The sequence below is a fragment of the Leptodactylus fuscus genome, chromosome 2, assembly GCF_031893055.1.
Source record: "Leptodactylus fuscus isolate aLepFus1 chromosome 2, aLepFus1.hap2, whole genome shotgun sequence".
Classification (NCBI taxonomy): Eukaryota; Metazoa; Chordata; class Amphibia; order Anura; family Leptodactylidae; genus Leptodactylus; species Leptodactylus fuscus.
In genome coordinates this window covers 137,690,949-137,710,427 of record NC_134266.1, presented here as the reverse complement: position 1 = coordinate 137,710,427, position 19,479 = coordinate 137,690,949, and the positions used below count along the sequence as shown (strand labels likewise).

The 19,479-nt window shown below is 41.6% G+C and overlaps 2 protein-coding genes across 3 annotated transcripts; one reads left to right on the top strand and one right to left on the bottom strand.

Moving 5' to 3' along the window:
- The first annotated feature begins 5,089 nt into the window (after positions 1-5,089).
- AK2 (adenylate kinase 2) lies at positions 5,090-19,104 on the top strand. Of its 2 annotated transcripts, XM_075264713.1 has the most exons (7): positions 5,090-5,247; positions 10,044-10,169; positions 10,268-10,378; positions 13,246-13,340; positions 13,580-13,652; positions 17,924-18,119; positions 18,495-19,104. In XM_075264713.1, exons 1-7 carry the CDS (start codon positions 5,155-5,157, stop codon positions 18,500-18,502), a joined length of 702 nt encoding a protein of 233 aa, XP_075120814.1. In that variant the 5' UTR covers positions 5,090-5,154; the 3' UTR covers positions 18,503-19,104. The 2 variants fall into 2 exon arrangements, with proteins under 2 accessions (XP_075120814.1, XP_075120813.1); XM_075264712.1 differs by lacking the exon at positions 18,495-19,104 and having other exon boundaries at positions 17,924-18,329.
- LOC142195162 (ribonuclease P protein subunit p21-like) lies at positions 14,473-15,153 on the bottom strand. The gene has a single exon (XM_075264725.1). The coding sequence runs from the start codon at positions 15,104-15,106 to the stop codon at positions 14,648-14,650; it is 459 nt and encodes a 152-aa protein (XP_075120826.1). The 5' UTR covers positions 15,107-15,153; the 3' UTR covers positions 14,473-14,647.
- Positions 19,105-19,479: the final 375 nt, after the last annotated feature.

Sequence of the window (19,479 nt, the reverse complement as noted above, 5' to 3'; positions counted from 1 at the left end):
GCTGATACTGAGTGGAATCCATGCGACCCTCAACTTTAACAAGATTCCCGGTGCCGGCATTGGCCACACAGCCCCAAAGCATGATGGAACCTCCACCAAATTTTACAGTGGGTAGCAAGTGTTTTTCTTGGAATGCTGTTTCTTTTTGGACGCCATGCATAACGCCTTTTTTTATAACCAAACAACTCAATCTTTGTTTCCAAAATGAAGTTGGCTTCTCCAAATGTGCTTTTGCATACCTCAGGCAACTCTATTTGTGGCGTACGTGCAGAAACGGCTTCTTTCTCATCACTCTCCCATACAGCTTCTCCTTGTGCAAAGTGCGCTGTATTGCTGACTGATGCACAGTGACACCATCTGCAGCAAGATGATGCTGCAGCTCTTTGGAGGTGGTCTGTGAATTGTCCTTGACTGTTCTCACCATTCTTCTTCTCTGCCTTTCTGATATTTTTCTTGGCCTGCCACTTCTGGGCTTAACAAGAACTGTCCCTGTGGTCTTCCATTTCCTTACTATGTTCCTCACAGTGGAAACTGACAGGTTAAATCTCTGAGACAACGTTTTGTATCCTTCCCCTGAACAACTATGTTGAACAATCTTTGTTTTCAGATCATTTGAGAGCGGGCTGTCCATGTTCGGTGACCATCTAACTTAACTGAACTTGAATTGTTTTGTAGAAAGAAATGGTCCAAAATACCTTCATCCAGGATCCAGGAACTGATTAAAAGCTACAGGAAGCAACTAGAGGCTGTTATCTTTGCAAAAGGAGGATGTACTAAATATTAATGTCACTTTTCTGTTGAGGTGCCCATATTTTTGCACCGGTCAAATTTTGGTTTAATGCATATTGCGCATTTTCTGTTAGTACAATAAACCTCATTTCAATCCTGAAATATTACTGTGTCCATCAGTTATTAGATATATCAAACTGAAATGGCTGCTGCAAACACCAAAATATTTAGAACTAAAAATGATTAAGATTAATAGGGGTGCCCAAACTTTTTCATAGGACTGTATATACTGCTGGAAAGCTGACAGTGCGCTGAATTCAGAGCCCACAAAGTGGGCTGCAGAAAAAAAGTGCTGCGGGAAAAACTGCGGTGGCAACACTTCATGATTTTTCCCCCAATGCTTTTCACAGACAGACCACAGAGTTACCTATCCACAGCAAGTATTTTTTTCACAATGTACGTATGGGATTTGCTAGAATCTCATCCACTTTGCAGGAACTGTAAAATGCTGCAGGTTTTTTCCATGGCATTTTCCACCATGGCCACATGGAGCCCTGGCCTTAAGGTCCAGGCCCCATTGTTCAAAGCCGACATGTGTCACTTTATATCTCAATAACTTTGAGACACTTTAACTTACCCAAGTTATTTTGAGATTGTTTTTCATGACACATTGTATTTAGTTGTAAATATTGATAAATATTTTTTACATTTATTTCTAAAAATAAAATTGGGAATTTTATTGAAATTTCAAAAAAATTTGCACTTGTCAAAATGTGAAATGCTCTGTTTTTCAGACAAATAGTCATGCTGCATTAAAAAATATTATCTACCATATCTCTGTTTTATATTGGCATCATCTTTTAATCGTCCTCCGATTTATTTTGGACGTTACAAAGCTTACAAGTGTAGCTGTCATTTTCCAGACTGCAGCGAAGGCCCACATGGCAGAAATGCAGTTTTATCTGTTACAGATTTTGTTGTGTTTTTTTTTAAGCCAAAGCCAAGATGGCTGCAAAAGGTATGGCAAATATACATATATTTCTCCCTTTTGCCAAATCCTCTTTGCTAACTCCCCACATTGCAGAAACACAGTGGTTTATTTCTTACAAATTTTACAACTTTTTTTTGTTTAGCCAAAGTCAAGAGTGTGTTTAACAGAAGGAAAACATATAAGAGTTTACTTTATATTTTCCATTCTTTCTGTAGCCACTCCTGGCTTTGGCTAAAAAAAAAAAAAAAAATGCAGCAAAATCTACAACAAAAAAAACCCCACTGTGTTTCCTTAGCCATACAAGAACAGTTCCTAAAACCATTTGCTAGGGACCACTTCAATTCTGAAGGGGATTTTAAAGACCTTTATATTAGAAACATCCCATAAATCACTCTGTTGTCCCTCTGACTCCCTGTGATAAGATTCCATGTTCCAAGGGGTTTCCATGGCAGCCAAGGAGGCTGGGCCATGGCCTCCTGAGTGCCTATGCATAGTTTAAAGAGGACCTTTCACTACTTGGGGCACATGCGGTTTTATATACAGCTAGAAAGCCAACAGAGCGCTGAATTCAGCGCACTATTGGCTTTCATGTTCTGTGCCCCGGGTGAAGAGCTATTGGTGCTGTTACTGTAGCCCTTCACCGTCAGAAGGGCTTTTCTGACAGCCAGGAACGCTCTTCCTTACAGTAGCGCCTATCTCGCTGTACTGTGAGAGCAGGGAGGAACATCCCCCTCCCCTCCTGATAGTGCTCGTCCATAGACGAGTACTGGAGGGGGCGTTCCTCCCTGCTCTCACAGTACAGTGCAGTAGGCGCTACTGTAAGGAAGGGCGTTCCTGACTGACTGTCAGAAACGCTCTTTTGATGGTGAAGAGATACGTACCGGCACCGATAGCTTTTCAACAAGGGCACAGTACATGAAAGCCAATAGTCTGCTGAATTCAGCGCACTGTCGGCTTTCTAGCTGTATATAAAACCGCATGTGCCCAAGAGGTGAAAAGTCCTCTTTAAATAGGAACTAATGTGCCATGTTATGCAATACTAGGTATTGCAGTACATTGCACAGGGCATCTGAGATCCCATATTCAAGTTCCCTTGTAGGACATGGAAAAAGTGAAGAAAACATTGTAAAAACACACAAAAATAAACAAATAATAAAAAGTTAAAAAAAAGAACCCACCTTTATAATTAAAAAAAACCCTATATACTGTAAATACCAATAAAGAAAAAAACATTAGGTATCCCTACACCCCCACTATTCGAAAATAGCATTAAAGGGATTCTATCATTAAAATCACATTTTTTGTCAATCACAGATAGGAATAACCTTAAGAAAGGCTATTCTTCTCCTACCTTTAGATGTCTTCTCCGAGCCACCATTCGGTAGAAATCCCGGTTTTCGTCTATATGCAAATGAGTTCTCTCACAGCACTGGGGCGGTCCCCAGCGCTCAAACAGCACTGGGGGCATCCCCAATGCTGCAAGAGAAATCTCCGGCGCCGCCTCCATCTTCTTCAGGAACAGCCTCTCTACGTGTCTTCTTCCGTAGTCGGGTTCAAACTTCTAGGCCTCGGGTCTCGGGCAGAGCTGACTGCGCATGCCCACAGGCCACAAGAAAATGACCCGTTACATTTTTCTTGTGGACCCTGGGCATGCGCAGTCGACTCTGCCCGAGGCCTAGAAGTTTATGAGACATAATAATGTGTGTAGGGGCCACTATATCACATATTACTGTGCGGAGGGACCACTATGGGACATAATACTGTGTGGAGGGGTTGCTATGGAACATTATACTGTGTGGATGGTCCACTGTATTACATTATACTGTGTGGAGGGTCCATTATATGACATTATATTATGTGCAGGGGCTGCTATGGGACATTATACTGTGTGAAGGGGCCACTTTGGAACATTATAGTGTGAGTAAATGGTGTGTTATATTGTGTGGGGGCCAGGAAAGGGTGCACTATATCTTGAGGAGGGGGAGGGGGGGCTCAAGTTAATAGTTTGCTATGGGGCCCAGTCTTTGCCAGTTACGCCCATGGTTATCATGCTGATCTTTTATATGGAGTGTTTTTATGACTATAGTGGATGGATTGATTAATATGTGATATTCTATCTTTACTCCCCAATATGTATAAAAGTTTATTCTAAAGAAATCCTTTGTGATTTAAGCACCTAAAAGAAAGTGTGTGCTGTAGTTTTTTACTACATGACTATACAGGTTGGAAAACCCTTCCACTGAGCACCATGTGAGAGGAGCGTGCGGTACCTTTGTTGAGACAAAATTTGACTCATACGGGGTCAGTGCCCTGGGTTCTCCAGCACCATGGATACCTCCACCACAATAAGGAAGTCACTAGTTTGATTGTCTCCATACCTAGACATGTCAACTCACCCAGCTTTTCCAGGAGTCCAGATGTCACCTCAGTGTAGTGAATATTTATAAGGAGAATTCTGGTGGGTCCCCCATCTGTTTAAAGATTTATTTTATGCATTTTTTGTTGTTGTGATCTGGTATTTGAAGCTAGGACCACACCTAATGAAGATGTATGGAAGGCGGGCACTCTGCCACCTCAATTATTCTCAGTGGGAGTATTTCCCCTTACCCAGTGTTCATAGTAAATGGTACAATACTGATGTTTAGTAAGGAAAAAAAACAAAACCTCCCATTAATGTAGAGCAGCTCATTAGGTGTGATTGCAGGCTCAAAATCCTGATCACACCCAATAAAAATTCCTAACAAAATATGGAGGTTTCCCTTAAAACGTCATTTAAAGTTTAGTCATTTGTTTTACACATATAACACATATATATATATATATATATATATATATATATATATATATATACACACACAGTATGTATGTGTATATATATATATATATATATATATATATATATATATATATATATATATATATCAATGATTCCATGGTTCTGTACATTTGAGGATTCTCCAAGGTTGATATCTCTGTATACTTTCCATATATATATATATATATATATATATATATATATATATATATATATATGGGCGGGTGTTGTAATACAATTCGTGACGTCATTCCCATCTGTACATTATTCTATTTCATGACACATATAAGGTCATAGAGCAACCAGAAAGTCCAATAGAAGAGGAAGATTAGCAATCACTAGACCACGCCCATCTGTAGCCACGTGTTCTGCAACCACCAGGACAGCTTCATGACCTTCCGCTTCCCGCCTTCTCCGCACCGCCCATTACCTGAATATCATCCAATGGCCGCCTTATTGGCTAAATATGGTTTACGATGGGCAGACGTGTAAGCCAATAGACACAATGATGATGAGAACAGCCTCCTTGGGACAGCCAATCAGGTTTCAGAGTGGGTGTGGTGTGCTGGGAGTGTGGTTAGTAGGCTAAAGGGTTGAAGCAGGGTCTTTTACGTGAAACATGGCTCCCAGGGAAGGAACAGAACGGAGCTCAGTAATGGATGGCATCAGAGCCATCTTGTTGGGGCCGCCGGGAGCTGGCAAGGGCACACAGGTAAGGAGTGGAGAAGGAGCTGTGTAAGTGTGCACTTTTTATCATGGCACTCCTCGTCCTCTCCCTACACCTATCTTGCACCGGAGCTGTGTGTGGTGACGTGCGGACTTGTCATTGGACTGCAGAAAGACCTGAGCGTCGCAGTGTCCGTGCGCTTCACTTTAGTCTGCATGTCTATTCGTGGTTAGTGCCGTGCAGGCTGAGAGCAGCGCCGCCTTACGGTGGGATGGTGTACTGTGTGGCTAGTCTATAGTAACTGCTGCTGTAGTGACTCCTATCAGTGATTCCACGCTGCTATTAGTGGTGTATAGCATTGTCCTCACTCTCTGGAATATCTGCTTCCAATTTTCAGTGCTGTCAAGTCTGTATTGTAAGGCCATATTAAAGGGATAGTGCGTAATAACAGTTCCCCAATATACTGTAGTGTTCATGGAGGTTACAAAGCAGCCTGTCCTCTCCTTGTACTATTCTTTCTATGTGCAGTAGGTCCTAGTGAAAGGGGTCACAGGGACTTGTGAGTCCTCAATGAAGAAGAGATTGGCTTTACTCTTTAAGGGGTGTTCTTATGTTAAGCCTGGTTCACATCTGCGTTGAGTATTCTGTTTGGGAAGCCCCCCCAACGGAATACCGAATGCATTAAAGAGTGGTTAGCAGAGAAACCACACGGACCCAGTAGACTAAATGGGGGCTGTGTGTTTTCCACACAGTGTCCGCACGAATCATATGGAGAGAAAGGTGGTGCTTGCAGTACTTTTGTCTCTGCATGATTTGTGCGGAATACTCACGGACCCCATTAAAGTCTGTGGGGTCCATGTGTTTTCATAGCTGACCGCTTTTTAATGCATTCGGCATTCCGTTTCGGGGGTCCCCAAGCGGACTCCCCTAATGTAATATCGAGCGCAGATGTGAACCAGACCTAAGAATTTGAGGTGGAATCTGCCTCCCATTCATTTCAATGGGAGGCTGTAGCTGGGTTTTTATTTTTTTCCTGCAAGCTGATTTTGTTCAGGTAGCAGAAAAAATAAGCAACCCGCTAGATTCCACCTGAGAACTCCCATTTAAATGAATGGGAGGCAGAAAATATACCTACCAATAAAGTCAAAATCTAGTGGCACTCTTCCTCAAATTCAGCGTCATAATCTGCATCAGTCTGTCAAGCAGAAAAATTCTACTTCATATTGCTAAAGCAGAAACTTTCTGCTTGACAAATCCAGCATCAATCCCTACGTGTGAACACCCCCTTGCAGTTGATGGCATCTCCTATCTATAAAGCTGTCTGCTCCCAGAGGGAGGTCACCTGTCACAACGTGACTTCTGTTGGTCTTCTGATATTGCATTTGTGTTCGTGGACAACTGGGTGCTACTATTCTCACCCGTCAGTTGTGGGTGTTCCTACATAGGTTTGGAACTGATAGGACAAGGAGAATAGTGCCAATTAGCAGAAGGAATAACAGCAATGGCACAATAGAGTCCTAGGCCCTGTCGTCCCAACTGCAGGACCCCTTTTGTGGCATTCCTCTGCAGACAACTACAGGCCTCAGCAGCCACGTGTGGGTGGTAGGTTAGTTCCTTTGCAGTGATAACATGTCCATTCTACAGTATGTGACCACTGAAGCCATGTGGCAAGTGATATGTGGCATCAGTGGAGTGCTGGGACACAATAATGGCATCAGGAGAGGAATGGAGTGGCAAGCATGACGAACAGTTCAATTTGTACTGAGACAAGTCAAATGATCTAGTAGTTACCAGTAAGGTAAGGTTGGGTTCACATTTGTGTTGGTGTTTCCATTGGAGATTCCATTGCAGTGTCCATCTGAAATTTGGCAGATGAAGAACTTTTGCATAGAGAACTTTTTCCTCACTGCAGATACCTGACAGATCTAATTATAATCAATGGGGTCTGTCAGACTGTGTTACCGAATAACTGGGAGAGGCAACGCTAGCATGAATTTGGTGTAAGATGACTTAAAATGATCAGAATATCGATTTAAAATTTCTCCAATCATGTGATTCTCTAGTGTGTTTAGTTAATGTTGTTACGAAAAAGCTTTAGAGGGGTAATCAAATAGTTGGGGGAGATTTGGGTTATGTTCATATGGTTTAGTTGAAACTGTATTGGAAAAACACTGCATCAAAATAGCTTGCAATGTCTTAAAGAAAACCTTTCCTACCAATTCAAGCTCTTAGTATCTGTTAATAGGCGCCGCTCCACTCGGTACAGTTGGAATTTTCTTTCTAGGCTCCACCTTTCCAGAGCCACAGGCCTAGGTAAGTTTTGGTGCCTGATGAGCTATTTAAAGGGGTTGGCCACTTTCACATCAATATTGAGATAAATGTTATTGTTTGTATAATAAAAAGTGATACAATATACCAATATTGTAACACAGGTGCACAGCTTGTTACAAGGCAGATATTGGATTACTGTGAGAAACTATCGCGAGCTGTGCAGCTGTATGTCCATCACATGACCATGGACTGACTTATCCACTGAGAGTAAGTAAAGTGAGTGACCGTAAGCAGAGATCGAGAAAACTGATGAATCGATATGGAAATTGTACAACTTCTTATTGCACAAGCAATAGCATTTTTCTCTAATATATTGGTCTGACAGTGGCCAACCCCTTTTAGCTCTCATATGTCAAAGGGCAGTATCGGGCAGTTGGTGTGATTCAGAGCTCCAATCAGAGACAGCCAGTGTCAGAGCTCAGAATCGCACCCCCTTGTCTGCTCCTGCCTGACACCGCCCTCCTGACAGTACAGAGTCTTAATAGCATATCAGGCACCAAAACTAACTGCACTTATTGCTCAGGTATGGTAGGGACTGGAGAAAATTCCAACTGTTCAAGAATCAGTGGAGCAGAGCCTATTTAAATTATATAAAGAGGTGGGGAAAAGTCTTCTTTATATTTACAGGTTAACATGTTTTACCTTTCTACTAATAATTGCTTCAAAACTGGATGCAGTTGTTCTACATGCGCAAAAAAAGTTGTACATGTGAATATTCCCTTACGAAATTAGTATGGAGTTGTCCATAGTAGCCAATCAGGTTACAACTTTCAGTTTTCAAAGGTTCATGGCAGTACTAGAGCTGCTATCTGACTGAATGGTTTGAGTAAAAAATATGCAAATCTATTCTCCAGGATGTAATTAGGAGAACAGTGCACTCTGTATGCCACCCTATAGAGGGCAGCATCCTTAACATCATGAATGACGATTGTCCCCTGAATGGTTTGAGACACTTTCCCTCTTCACCTTTCCCTTACTTGGTATAAATCAGTAAACTGAACTGCTAAATCTTGTGATATGATGTGTAAGGTTTGAGGGCAGAGGTACAAGTAAGCTGTGCTTCTAGTAACTCTAGTCCAGATATTTGACCTTTACACCACATGACATTCACTCTGACTTCTTATTTGCCTTCTCAGTTTAATACATAGCACAGATCTATAAATGGAGGAAAGTCAATAAGTATTGAAAATCTGTTACTACAAACAACTGCCGCATGAGAGGTCATGTACAACAAATGAACGTGCAGTGTAAAGAAAGCCTTTGTCATTTTCATAAATCTTTCACTGGAGCACAAATTATTTTTAATTTTTTTTTTTTTTTGTTGCACTAAAGTGCGGCCTTTATACATTAAACAGTAATGTTGACACCTGGAACAGTTGGCTCTCAGAATTCCTATATTCTATGTAACATTTTCATCAAAAATGGATAATAGAGGAGATTTAGGCCAGCACGTTGGCTTTAAAGGGATCCTATCATTACAATCAAAAATTTTTTGTCCCTAACACGTAAGAATAGCCTTAAGAAAGGCTGTTCGTCTCCTACCTTTAGATGTCTTCTCTGCGCCACCGTTCCGTAGAAATCCCGGTTTTCGCTGGTATGCAAATGAATTCTCTCGCAGCAATGGGGGCATCCTCATTGCTGCGAGAGAACTCTCGAGCGCCACCTCCATCTTCTTCAGGAACGGCCTCTTCACGTGTCTTCTTCCGGCAGAGGCTTCAGACTTCTAGGCCTTGGGCAAAGCAGACTACGCATACCTGCCAGCCACAACATTTGCATACTGGTGAAAGCCGGGATTCCTACAGAACGGTGGCACGGAGAAGACATCTAAAGGAAGGAGAAGAATAGGCTTTTTTTAAGGCTATTCCTACGTGTTAGGGACAAAAAAATTCGATTTTAATGATAGGATCCCTTGAATATTGTGAGGGCTGGCAGCAGATGCATGAGAATTAAGAAGCTCCAGACTTTTAATAAATGTGGCATTAATAAGTGTAAAAGTAATAAAATGTCCACGGGGCCACACGGTGGCTCAGTGGTTAGCACTGCAGCGCTGGAGCCCTGGTGTTCAAATCCCGCCAAGGGCAAAAAAACCATCTGCAAGGAGTTTGTATGTTCTCCCCGTGTTTGCATGGATTTCCATCCCATATTCCAAAGACATACTGATAGGGGAAAAAAAATGTACATTGTGAGCTCTCTGTGGGGCTCACAATCTACAAAAAAAAAAAAAAAAAGTCCCACATTCTGAAATCGATATCTACACTATCCAGGAACTAGCACAGATGTCATAGTAAATCTTTTAGGCTGAGCTGTGCTCTATTCCATCCACTTTTTATCAAAAGTGACAAGTGGATTGGAAAACTGATATAGTGGCAATTTTTGGCAGAAATTGCCTGGGCCAGAATACTGATGTAAAACGTATCGTATATTAAGTTAGAATAGTCATCTAGCCCAGGTCTTACTCACAATATTGACTAGTAATGTGTTTTATAAGAATGTTGTTTTTATGTTACCAGGCTCCAAAACTGGCAGAAAAATACTGTGTGTGTCACCTTGCTACAGGAGATATGTTGAGAGCCATGGTGGCTTCAGGGTCGGAATTGGGCAAACGTTTGAAGGCCACAATGGATGCCGGGAAACTGGTGAGTATATCTTGATCAGATACCTGTATACAAATGTAATGTGTGGGGTAACTCCTGTATTCATAGGACAATTAAAAAAAACTATTTTCTGTTTTTAGGTCAGTGATGAAATGGTGGTGGAGCTGATTGAAAAGAATCTTGATACACCACCATGTAAAAAAGGATTTCTACTAGATGGATTTCCTCGCACTGTCAAGCAAGCAGAGATGGTAAAGAATTATATAGATGGTGTCAGGGTCTGGGATTGCTAGGTGGGGTGGCATAGACACAAAAGTCCAGTTTCTTGTAGTCCAAAACAAAGGTAGAATTTTATTTTCACTCAAAAAGGTAGTGCAGCAACAAAAGGAAACAATACAAAAATAAATCCCTGCCCGGCTAGGCTCTAACTAAACATAGAATAGGTTACCTCACCTAGAGCAACAGAAATCCAAAGCCAGTAGAATCACTCAGGACACCGCTCCAAAAATATGACCTCTCTATCAGCTCTCCAGCCAAGCTCTGCCAAAGTGTTGCTGCTGGAGCAACTTCTTAAGCTTCCTTGACGAGGAGACTCTCTGCAGCTGAGTCGCTGCCAGAACATCCCCAAAGTGTGGACTTGAGGGGGGTGGAATGACAGGTCCCACTACCAATCCTACCCGTCATTCCCAAAAATCCAGTCCAGTAACTGGAGCTCTGAAATAACCCTCAGCAGACAATAGTTATCTGCTGAGAACAAACATTCCTGGAGTTTTCTCATCTCACCTACCTTAGTAGTGACCAGCTACTGACCAGCTATCAGCTTACAGTGGTCGCATTGTATAGAAATTGATTCTGAACTAATATCAGGAGCCTATTGTGATTAGGGGGGAGGGCTATTGCTACACCCTTTCTGTAACTTTCTGTCATTATTGTGAATCTTCTCCCAGCATCAGATTAGGCTTAACCAATTGGATACTGAAACGAGATGAAAAATTTGAGCACAAAGTTTGCTGTGCAGTTAGGTTTGGTACCCAATTTTCTAATAGAGTAAGTTCATGTTGTGGGTTTTGGAGGGGTGAAAGGTCCTTTTTTAGCTCTTAATCAACAGCTCTCTCTCTCCTGACCCATTTGGATACACTCGAGCTCGTCTCTGCCCCTTCACACCAGCCAAAGACGGAACTTACAGACATGAAATTTAATCTGTTTGACTTCTGCAGCATTTGTGTTAGACTGTATGTGTCAAGGTCATGCACAAAATGCTGCAGACTGGCAAATAATCTGCAGCTTTTACTTGGGGGGAATTTATTTAGACTGGTGCTATTTATACCAACCTTAATATTTTCCCCTTCTGGTTTTAACTATTGTCGCTTAATAATTAAGGAGTACTCTAGTGTGCTAGAATAAAACCTATGCTAGTCAGGAACTGGAATAGATTTCAGGTATAAATCAAGCTCTCTGGAATGGGTTATGGTAAATTTGTCAAACTGAGCTGTCTCTTCCTACCTTGCTTTCCGGGAGGAGTAACAATGCAGCACATCTTTAGCACAAGATATAGCCATGCGCCACATTTTCACACCCAAAAAACAGTGAACAACTGTCACAACGTGTCCAGAAAAGTTAATACCGTATATACTCGAGTATAAGCTGACCCGAATATAAGCCAAGGCCCCTAATTTCAAAAATTAAAATGGTCAGAGTTTTTGGGTGCAGTAGGTGCTGGGGAAGGGGAGGGGGTGTTTTGGTTGTCTGTCTGCCCCTTCCCTGAGCTTGAGGACTGGGGTTTTTTCCCCACTTGGAAATCAGCCTGTCTGAATATAGGGTATCTGCAGTGCTACTATTAACCCCTTCCTGACGGAATAGGAGCACTGCAGATACCTTATATTCAGGGGGAAGTCTCAGGGAAGGGGCAGTTAGACAACTTTTTTTTTTCCTGCTACGGCGTTTACCGTACAGGAAAAATATTTTTATAGATTTGTAGAGCGGGCGTTTTCGGACACAGGGATATATAACGTGTATGTATTGCACAGTATTAGATATTAATTATATGTGTTTTAGGGAAAGGGGGAGGATTTGAATTTTTAATACTTCATTTTTTACGTTAAATTTTTTTTTTGCATTTATTAGACCCCCTAGGGGTCTAAAAGATCATCATTTCTTTTGCAGGCTGCATAGAGCAGCTTGTAAAAGAAAAGCACTGCAGACCGGGGAGCCTTTACAGAAGCGTTGAGGGGAATCCCCGGCAGGAGTGCTGAGGGGTGGACCTGAATGAGAACCTCGTCCAGCCAGAGGTCTTCCTTCAGGTCCGGCCTCAGCGCTCCTGCCGGCGGCAGGGGATCTCACTCAGCGCCGTACTAGAGAGAGCGGTCGCGCCTGCTCCCGCCTCTCTCCAGGGGCATGGCGGCGCCTGCTCATGAGCTCCGACATTACTGCCGTAACAGTGGAGGTGCCAGTTGCCATTGCGACCGCCCTGGAGCAGAGCCGCGCCATTATAGCTACAGACCTGGCATCCAGACCTGGCATACATACACTGGGGCGGGTGCCGGGCCCGCAGCATCGCCATGCTCCTGGCACGAGCGTAGCGATGATGTTCATTTCAAACTGCAGTACTCGCGGTACTTCTGCTAGCAGGGCCGGAATACAGACATACGCCGGGTGCGGGCTTGAGGTTACGTGGCCACCTCACCCCGTGTGTCATAGAGCAGTGCTATGAGCGTGGTGATGCTGCGGCCGGGCACCCGCCCTGGTGTCTGGATGCCGGGTCCGGATGCTGGGTCTGTAACTATGATATTGCTGAATTACTGTAATGACCCGAGTATAAGCCGAAGCAGACTTTTTCAGCACAGTTTTTGCTTATACTTAAGTGTATACGGTATATCCATGTGTTGTCAGTGGTTTCTACTGATGCATATGTATGTGGATATGTGAATAATGGTCTGCAAGCATAAATAATGTACATTGTAACCTTCCCTTTTGCTTAAAGTTCAGAGGTTTTAAAAGTGTGCTTCACAGTTTACTGTGAAATGATAAAAATGTAGTTTTTACATATCTGGGCACAAGTCTTTCTATGCTGCTGTCATCTAAAGTTTTAACTACGCTTTCTATCTTAATATTTGCAAAGCTTGATGAACTTCTGGAAAAACGTCAAGAAAAGTTGGACTCCGTTATTGAATTTCGTGTGGATGACTCTTTGCTTGTGCGCAGAATCTGTGGGAGGTAAACACTCTTTGTCTCCTTGTAAATAGATATATGCAGATGCCGATAAATGCTCCAATTAGTCCGTGCTGCTATTCAGAAGCAGAATAGGCAGGCTATTTAGAAAAACTAAACTTTTACACACTTGTGTATTCTAATCATTATATAATTATTCCCATAAGATTAATTCCTTATAATTTATTGCTGCTTCATACATATTGCTCTCCTTGAGAAGCTTAATTTAATTCTTTTTGATGCAGGTTGATCCACCCTTCAAGTGGCCGATCATACCATGAGGAATTTAATCCTCCTAAAGAGCACATGAAAGATGATGTGAGTATGTAGTATAGCCATATCATGCTGTTTTAGATTAAGTAGTGACCAAGCGAGTAAGCATTTCCTGTGGATTATTAAGTTGAAGAATAACTGCTTTCACACTTTAAAGGGGTTGTCCCATCTCAAGGATCCTATCTATACTGGTAACTTAAATTGAAGCCTTTTCCTAAATATATTGCATTAGAAATTCTGCTTTGTACTCCTGCTAGGCGGCCTTATTCCTTCCATTGTTTTACAAAGCGTTACTATAACCACAGACCTATAGGACAAGTGACGTCACTTACTCACTGCTCTTGCTGGCAGGACAATTGTTCAGCTAATAAAGCTTGGTCTGTTATTTCTCTAAGTAAACATGCAGATAATACTGAGTCCATTCTGCACAAGCATTTGCATATTATCTGACTTGTATAAGTGTTGTGATACTTCTCTGGCCATATAGCAAGAGGGAGGGGGAGAGAGGAGAAATACAGGAAGTTAGAGACAAGACTGCAGCCACACTGTAGAAACACTGTGATGGGAAAACTCCTTTAGACTAGGGCCCCACAGGACGACCTGCACCTATAAAGTGCTGCAGGAAAAACCGTAGCAGGAACGCATCGCGGTTCTTCCCACAGCACCTTAAACAGAAAGTTCACAGAGTTTTACAGATATCACTGGCCTATGGAAATAGAATTGTAAAGCCATTTTACGCCGCCTTAGTGTCGTGCTGCAATGTGATTGTTTGCATCATCCTTATTTAGCATAGACAGAACTAATGCAAGGAAAAACAGCGGGTTTAGCAACAACAACTGCATTGGAATTTTGCAAGTGACGGCTAGAAAATGAAAGCAAGCTTTTGGCTGGTTGTCATTGAAAACCGCCATTTTTCCTTACACTATTCTGTGTACACAACCTCCAAAGTCCAATCTCATTCCAATAAACAAAGTGTGGTAAACAAATAAATTAGATCATCATTAGGCCAAAGTGTCCATTCACAGCCATACTACAATATCTTAGGCAGTCTTCTTGTCAGGATCTTCTGTGTTTGAAGAAGATCCTTTTTCTTTTGGCAAGTTTTTCTGTAATCCAGGATTTGTGTCTGGTTTTGGTTGGTTTTCCAGTAGTGCCTCTGGCTGCTCACTCCAAAGCTTGTAATTTGGATTATTTAGAAAACGTTTTGTAAGACCACAGCTAAGACATCTAATTAATGTCAATCTTTGTCCTCGACGTTTTCTTTGTCTCACACTACACGTGATACCAGAGAGTAGAAGAGCACTGCATCTCTTGCAAATAGTTCTTTTTATAGAGGGATCCTGTCTTAAAACTAAACGCTTGGCAATTGTCTTTTGTGTATGACAGTAAAATCGAGAAAGTTCCACGTTCTCAGGGTTTGTGGCCAACACACAATGAGCAGCCTGGTACAGAAAGTTGAGTCTTTGTAACGCTTCTTTGTCTTTAATTTGATTCGCCATCTTCTATAACAACAAGGCGCACGGCTTATCTAACCTTACCAACTTCACATACCTGGTGCTGACAAACCTGTGAAGAGATCGCAGCTTCTTCACAAGATTCTCGCCCCACTGTGCCAATCAGACAAGTATACAATACACCAGTCTTCGTAGGTTTGGCTTACTACCTGTAACTAGAGTTATTTAACATACGCCATGCTGAAAAACTAAAGTACAATCTTTACACAAAGTCTCCTAAAGCAGAATAATCTATAGAATAATGCTAGCGATGTGAATCACCCGAAAATGGTTCGTCCTCAACATGAAGCTGAGCCCTCAACCTCCGCCAGCGATAACTTCACGACACTATTCAGGCGCCTTTCTCGATTTTACTGTCATACACAAAAGACAATTGCCAAGCGTTTAGTTTTAAGACAGGATCCCTCTATAAAAAGAACTATTTGCAAGAGATGCAGTGCTCTTCTACTCTCTGGTATCACGTGTAGTGTGAGACAAAGAAAACGTCGAGGACAAAGATTGACATTAATTAGATGTCTTAGCTGTGGTCTTACAAAACGTTTTCTAAATAATCCAAATTACAAGCTTTGGAGTGAGCAGCCAGAGGCACTACTGGAAAACCAACCAAAACCAGACACAAATCCTGGATTACAGAAAAACTTGCCAAAAGAAAAAGGATCTTCTTCAAACACAGAAGATCCTGACAAGAAGACTGCCTAAGATATTGTAGTATGGCTGTGAATGGACACTTTGGCCTAATGATGATCTAATTTATTTGTTTACCACACTTTGTTTATTGGAATGAGATTGGACTTTTGGAGGTTGTGTACACAGAATAGTGTAAGGAAAAATGGCGGTCTTCAATGACAACCAGCCAAAAGCTTGCTTTCATTTTCTAGCCGTCACTTGCAAAATTCCAATGCAGTTGTTGTTGCTAAACCCGCTGTTTTTCCTTGCATTAGTTCTGTCTATGCTAAATGTGGTTGTAATATTATTAATGATTACTTTGCATCATCCTTCTACTAAGGTTAATGAAAATGTGTAGGAAGGAACAATTGATACTTTAATTTTTCTGCCCTATACAGAGGTTTACAGAGCAGGGCTGTGAAGCCAGTAGGCCATACCCTCTGACTTCTTTTACTTTGGCTTCTGTTCCAACATTCGACTCCTTCATAAATTACAGCCATGGTTAGTCAGAAGTAGTAAGGATCTTTTAGTTGCTTAAGCTACAGATTGAATTTACAACAAACTATGCATTTGAATATATAATATTGATAATGGTCTAATATTTAAAAATACTCATTTTATTTTAAAAACTGAGTCGGTAACTTTCTTCCAGCTCCACAGCCCTGTTGCACAGAATGATGTGCTGCCTGAGTATAAGGGTATGTTTACACGGCAGAAACAGAGTTCCGCGTGTGAACTTTCTGCGCGGGATTCAGATGCAGTAACATTGGCATTCCGCTCCTGATTAGGCCTGAATGAATGGGCCTAATTAGGAGGCAGTCTCGCGTCGTGGCTCTCTCAGCCGCGGGAAGAAGGGGTATATCGGTTCTTTTTCCTGCTAGCGGGAAAAAAAAAGTGAGCAGCTCCCATTAAAGTCAAAGGGAGCCTTTTTTTGAGGCAGATTCCGCGTCAAAATCCGCCAGCAAAAAAACTGTGTGAACTAGCCCTAAAAGGTGCAATCAGCTGATAAACAATTGTTTTCTGATCAGGAGACGTGTAGCATGCAGCCACATGCAGTTGCACTGCCCTCAGGGATTTTATATGACAGACATTGATATCGCTTGCCCATTTTTACTGGTTTCATGGTTCTTCTCATCACTGAACAGTCAGTAGCAAGGAACAGGAAATAATTAATATTTTACTTTAGTTGAAGACACTGGTGGTGCTGTCTGTATACACCCTTAAATGGGCTAATTATCAGGTTTGAGGGTACCTTTGAATGTCTGATAATAGAGCGGTGTAAGGAAGAACCATGGAGGAAACGCAGTGCTTCAATTATACCTATAGGGAAACTGCCAATATTTCCATACGTATAATTGACATGCAGCGATTTCCAAAAAACGCAGCTGTTTTGGAAATTGCAGCATTTCTGCCGCACGTACGTTTTTGTAATGTGAGGATGGGATTCACTGAAATCACATCATCTTTACAGGAACTGTAAAGTATCACGTTTTTTTGCAGCAATTCCACTGTAGTCATACCGCAGTGTATAAACCACGTGGGGACACGGCCTACAAGAGGCACTTGGCAAGCTCCAGAAATTTTGGGGAAAATTTGATTTCTTGTGTTAAAGGGCTTGTGCAGGACTTTGAAAACATGGCTGCTTTCTTCTCAGAAAGTGACATCGTCAGTTGGTTGTATATCCACTCGGCAGCTCAGTCTTTCATTTTAATGGTATGCAGATATGGTGTTGCCATGAGACCAAGAGATGTGTAGTCACTTCCAGAGAACAAGAAAGCAGCCATGTTTTCAAGTTCTGCACAACCCTTCTAAATTAAACTGGAATGCAAGGTTCATTGATAATGTTGTCCTGGAAATATTAATCTAAACCATATACACAAATATTCTTCGCATGTCCCCAAGATGTCAACATACGATAAGCAAAGAAAATATATGTACTATATTGGTTAATGCACACTAAGGGTAAGTTCACACAGAGTTTTTATTGCAGGTGGATTTTTGAGGCAGAATCAGAAATTAAGCCCACAAATGGACATCATGTTTATTATAGTTTCCTTGGCTTTCTTGCTTGTTCCAATATAAATCTTTATTTACGTATTAGAATTATATGTTGCTGATTTCCCATCTACTTAACAGGTGACTGGTGAGCCATTGATAAGACGCTCTGATGACAATGAGGCTACTCTTAAATCCCGACTGGAGGCCTATCACACGATGACTTCACCATTGGTAGACTACTATCAAAAACACGGAATTCACACGTCGGTGGATGCTGCACAGTCTCCAGATGTTGTGTTTGCAAGCATCTTGGCAGCTTTCTCCAAAGCACGCAGTAAAGACCTTGTTATATTTCTGTGATAATCCTATGGAAATAGAATAGGGTTTACATAATAGTACAGTTATTTATATACTGTTAATGGGGATCAAGATGAATGTTTAAGATTGGTTCTGATGTGGAAATGTACTGTTGCTGTCACTGCTTATGTCTTCCCTGGCCGACATCTTGTACTATAATTTCTAAATAAAATCTCTTGTAAAATAATGATTTATAGATGTTACTGAATACGGAAAATGTCATCTATCCATCTTTGTCAGCTTTCTGTACTTTGTTTCCTTCTTACATGTGCAGCTGTCCTGTGGTGTCTTTTCTTTATTTTTTGATGCATATTACAATTCATTTTGTCTTTGTCTTCTTCATTCATTTCAGTTCACTGATTCCCAGCCATCCCAGGAGTGTGTTGTCTACAGACCCCAAATCCTGTGCACAAGAGTAGGGCACTGCATTATAACACTGAGGACTGAGTAGACTCTCCAATTCCTCTGCTGATGCTTGTCCCTCCCTGTGTGGTGCTCATGCTAGAAAAAAAAAAACTTGCTGCATTCATCTTTCTGTCTTAAAGCTTCTCCTTCTGCAGAAGCTGCGGTATGTCTAACCTCATTAAAGAGGTGTGTGAACAGATGGTAACACATGAGCAATGTCTACCTGTTAACTGCTAGGGTGCAAAAAACCCGGCTTTGATCTGTGGTGGAAACTAGGCCTGAAATGCACACAAATTAATCAGTGATGAATCAAAATTATGTGACACTTCAGCTTTATCTTTCTTCATGGACTACATGATTATATGGCCCAAAAATGTCTTCCATCAGTGATGTCAAATAAATCCGATGACCCCATAAACAAAAAACACGCAAGCTAAACATTTCGGTCCTAACTGGACAGTTTACTTTATTATATTCATCCTTTTTTGTGTTACTTGCAGATCCATACATAGTGCCTTATATTACTACCATGACAATAAAGGGTGTACAGGAGTCAACTGTTTTGAGTTTTGGTTTGTTTGTTTTTGTTATTAGGATTCAACTTATTTTTTGGGAGCAGTTGCATTTGTAGAATTTGTAGTGTGGCAGAAACATCCCATAAAGGAGGTCCATGCAGCATCTGCATAACCTCGCATTTATCTAGCCAAAAGGATAAGTGAGATGACTACACTAAAGCGGGCAATCCCTTTTGTGGTTTCTATGTCAAAATCCAGACTGTTTGCTTTGAGCAAAATTATTGCGTGCTGATTGCTTAGGCTTGCAAGAGAAAAGATAGATGGAACAAAAGAAAACCTTTTTTTGGCTAAGGCCCCATGGGATGTCCTTCAGCCAAAAAGCGCTGTGGGAAAAACCGTGGCGGCAACACATCGCGG

Coding starts and splice junctions, on each gene's coding strand:
- AK2 (XM_075264712.1), top strand. CDS start 5,155: ATGGCTCCCAGGGAAGGAACAGAACGGAGCTCAGTAATGGATGGCATC. Junction 5,248..10,043: donor GAGCTGGCAAGGGCACACAG/GTAAGGAGTGGA, acceptor TTATGTTACCAG/GCTCCAAAACTGGCAGAAAA. Junction 13,653..17,923: donor AAGAGCACATGAAAGATGAT/GTGAGTATGTAG, acceptor TCTACTTAACAG/GTGACTGGTGAGCCATTGAT.
- LOC142195162 (XM_075264725.1), bottom strand. CDS start 15,106: ATGGCGAATCAAATTAAAGACAAAGAAGCGTTACAAAGACTCAACTTT.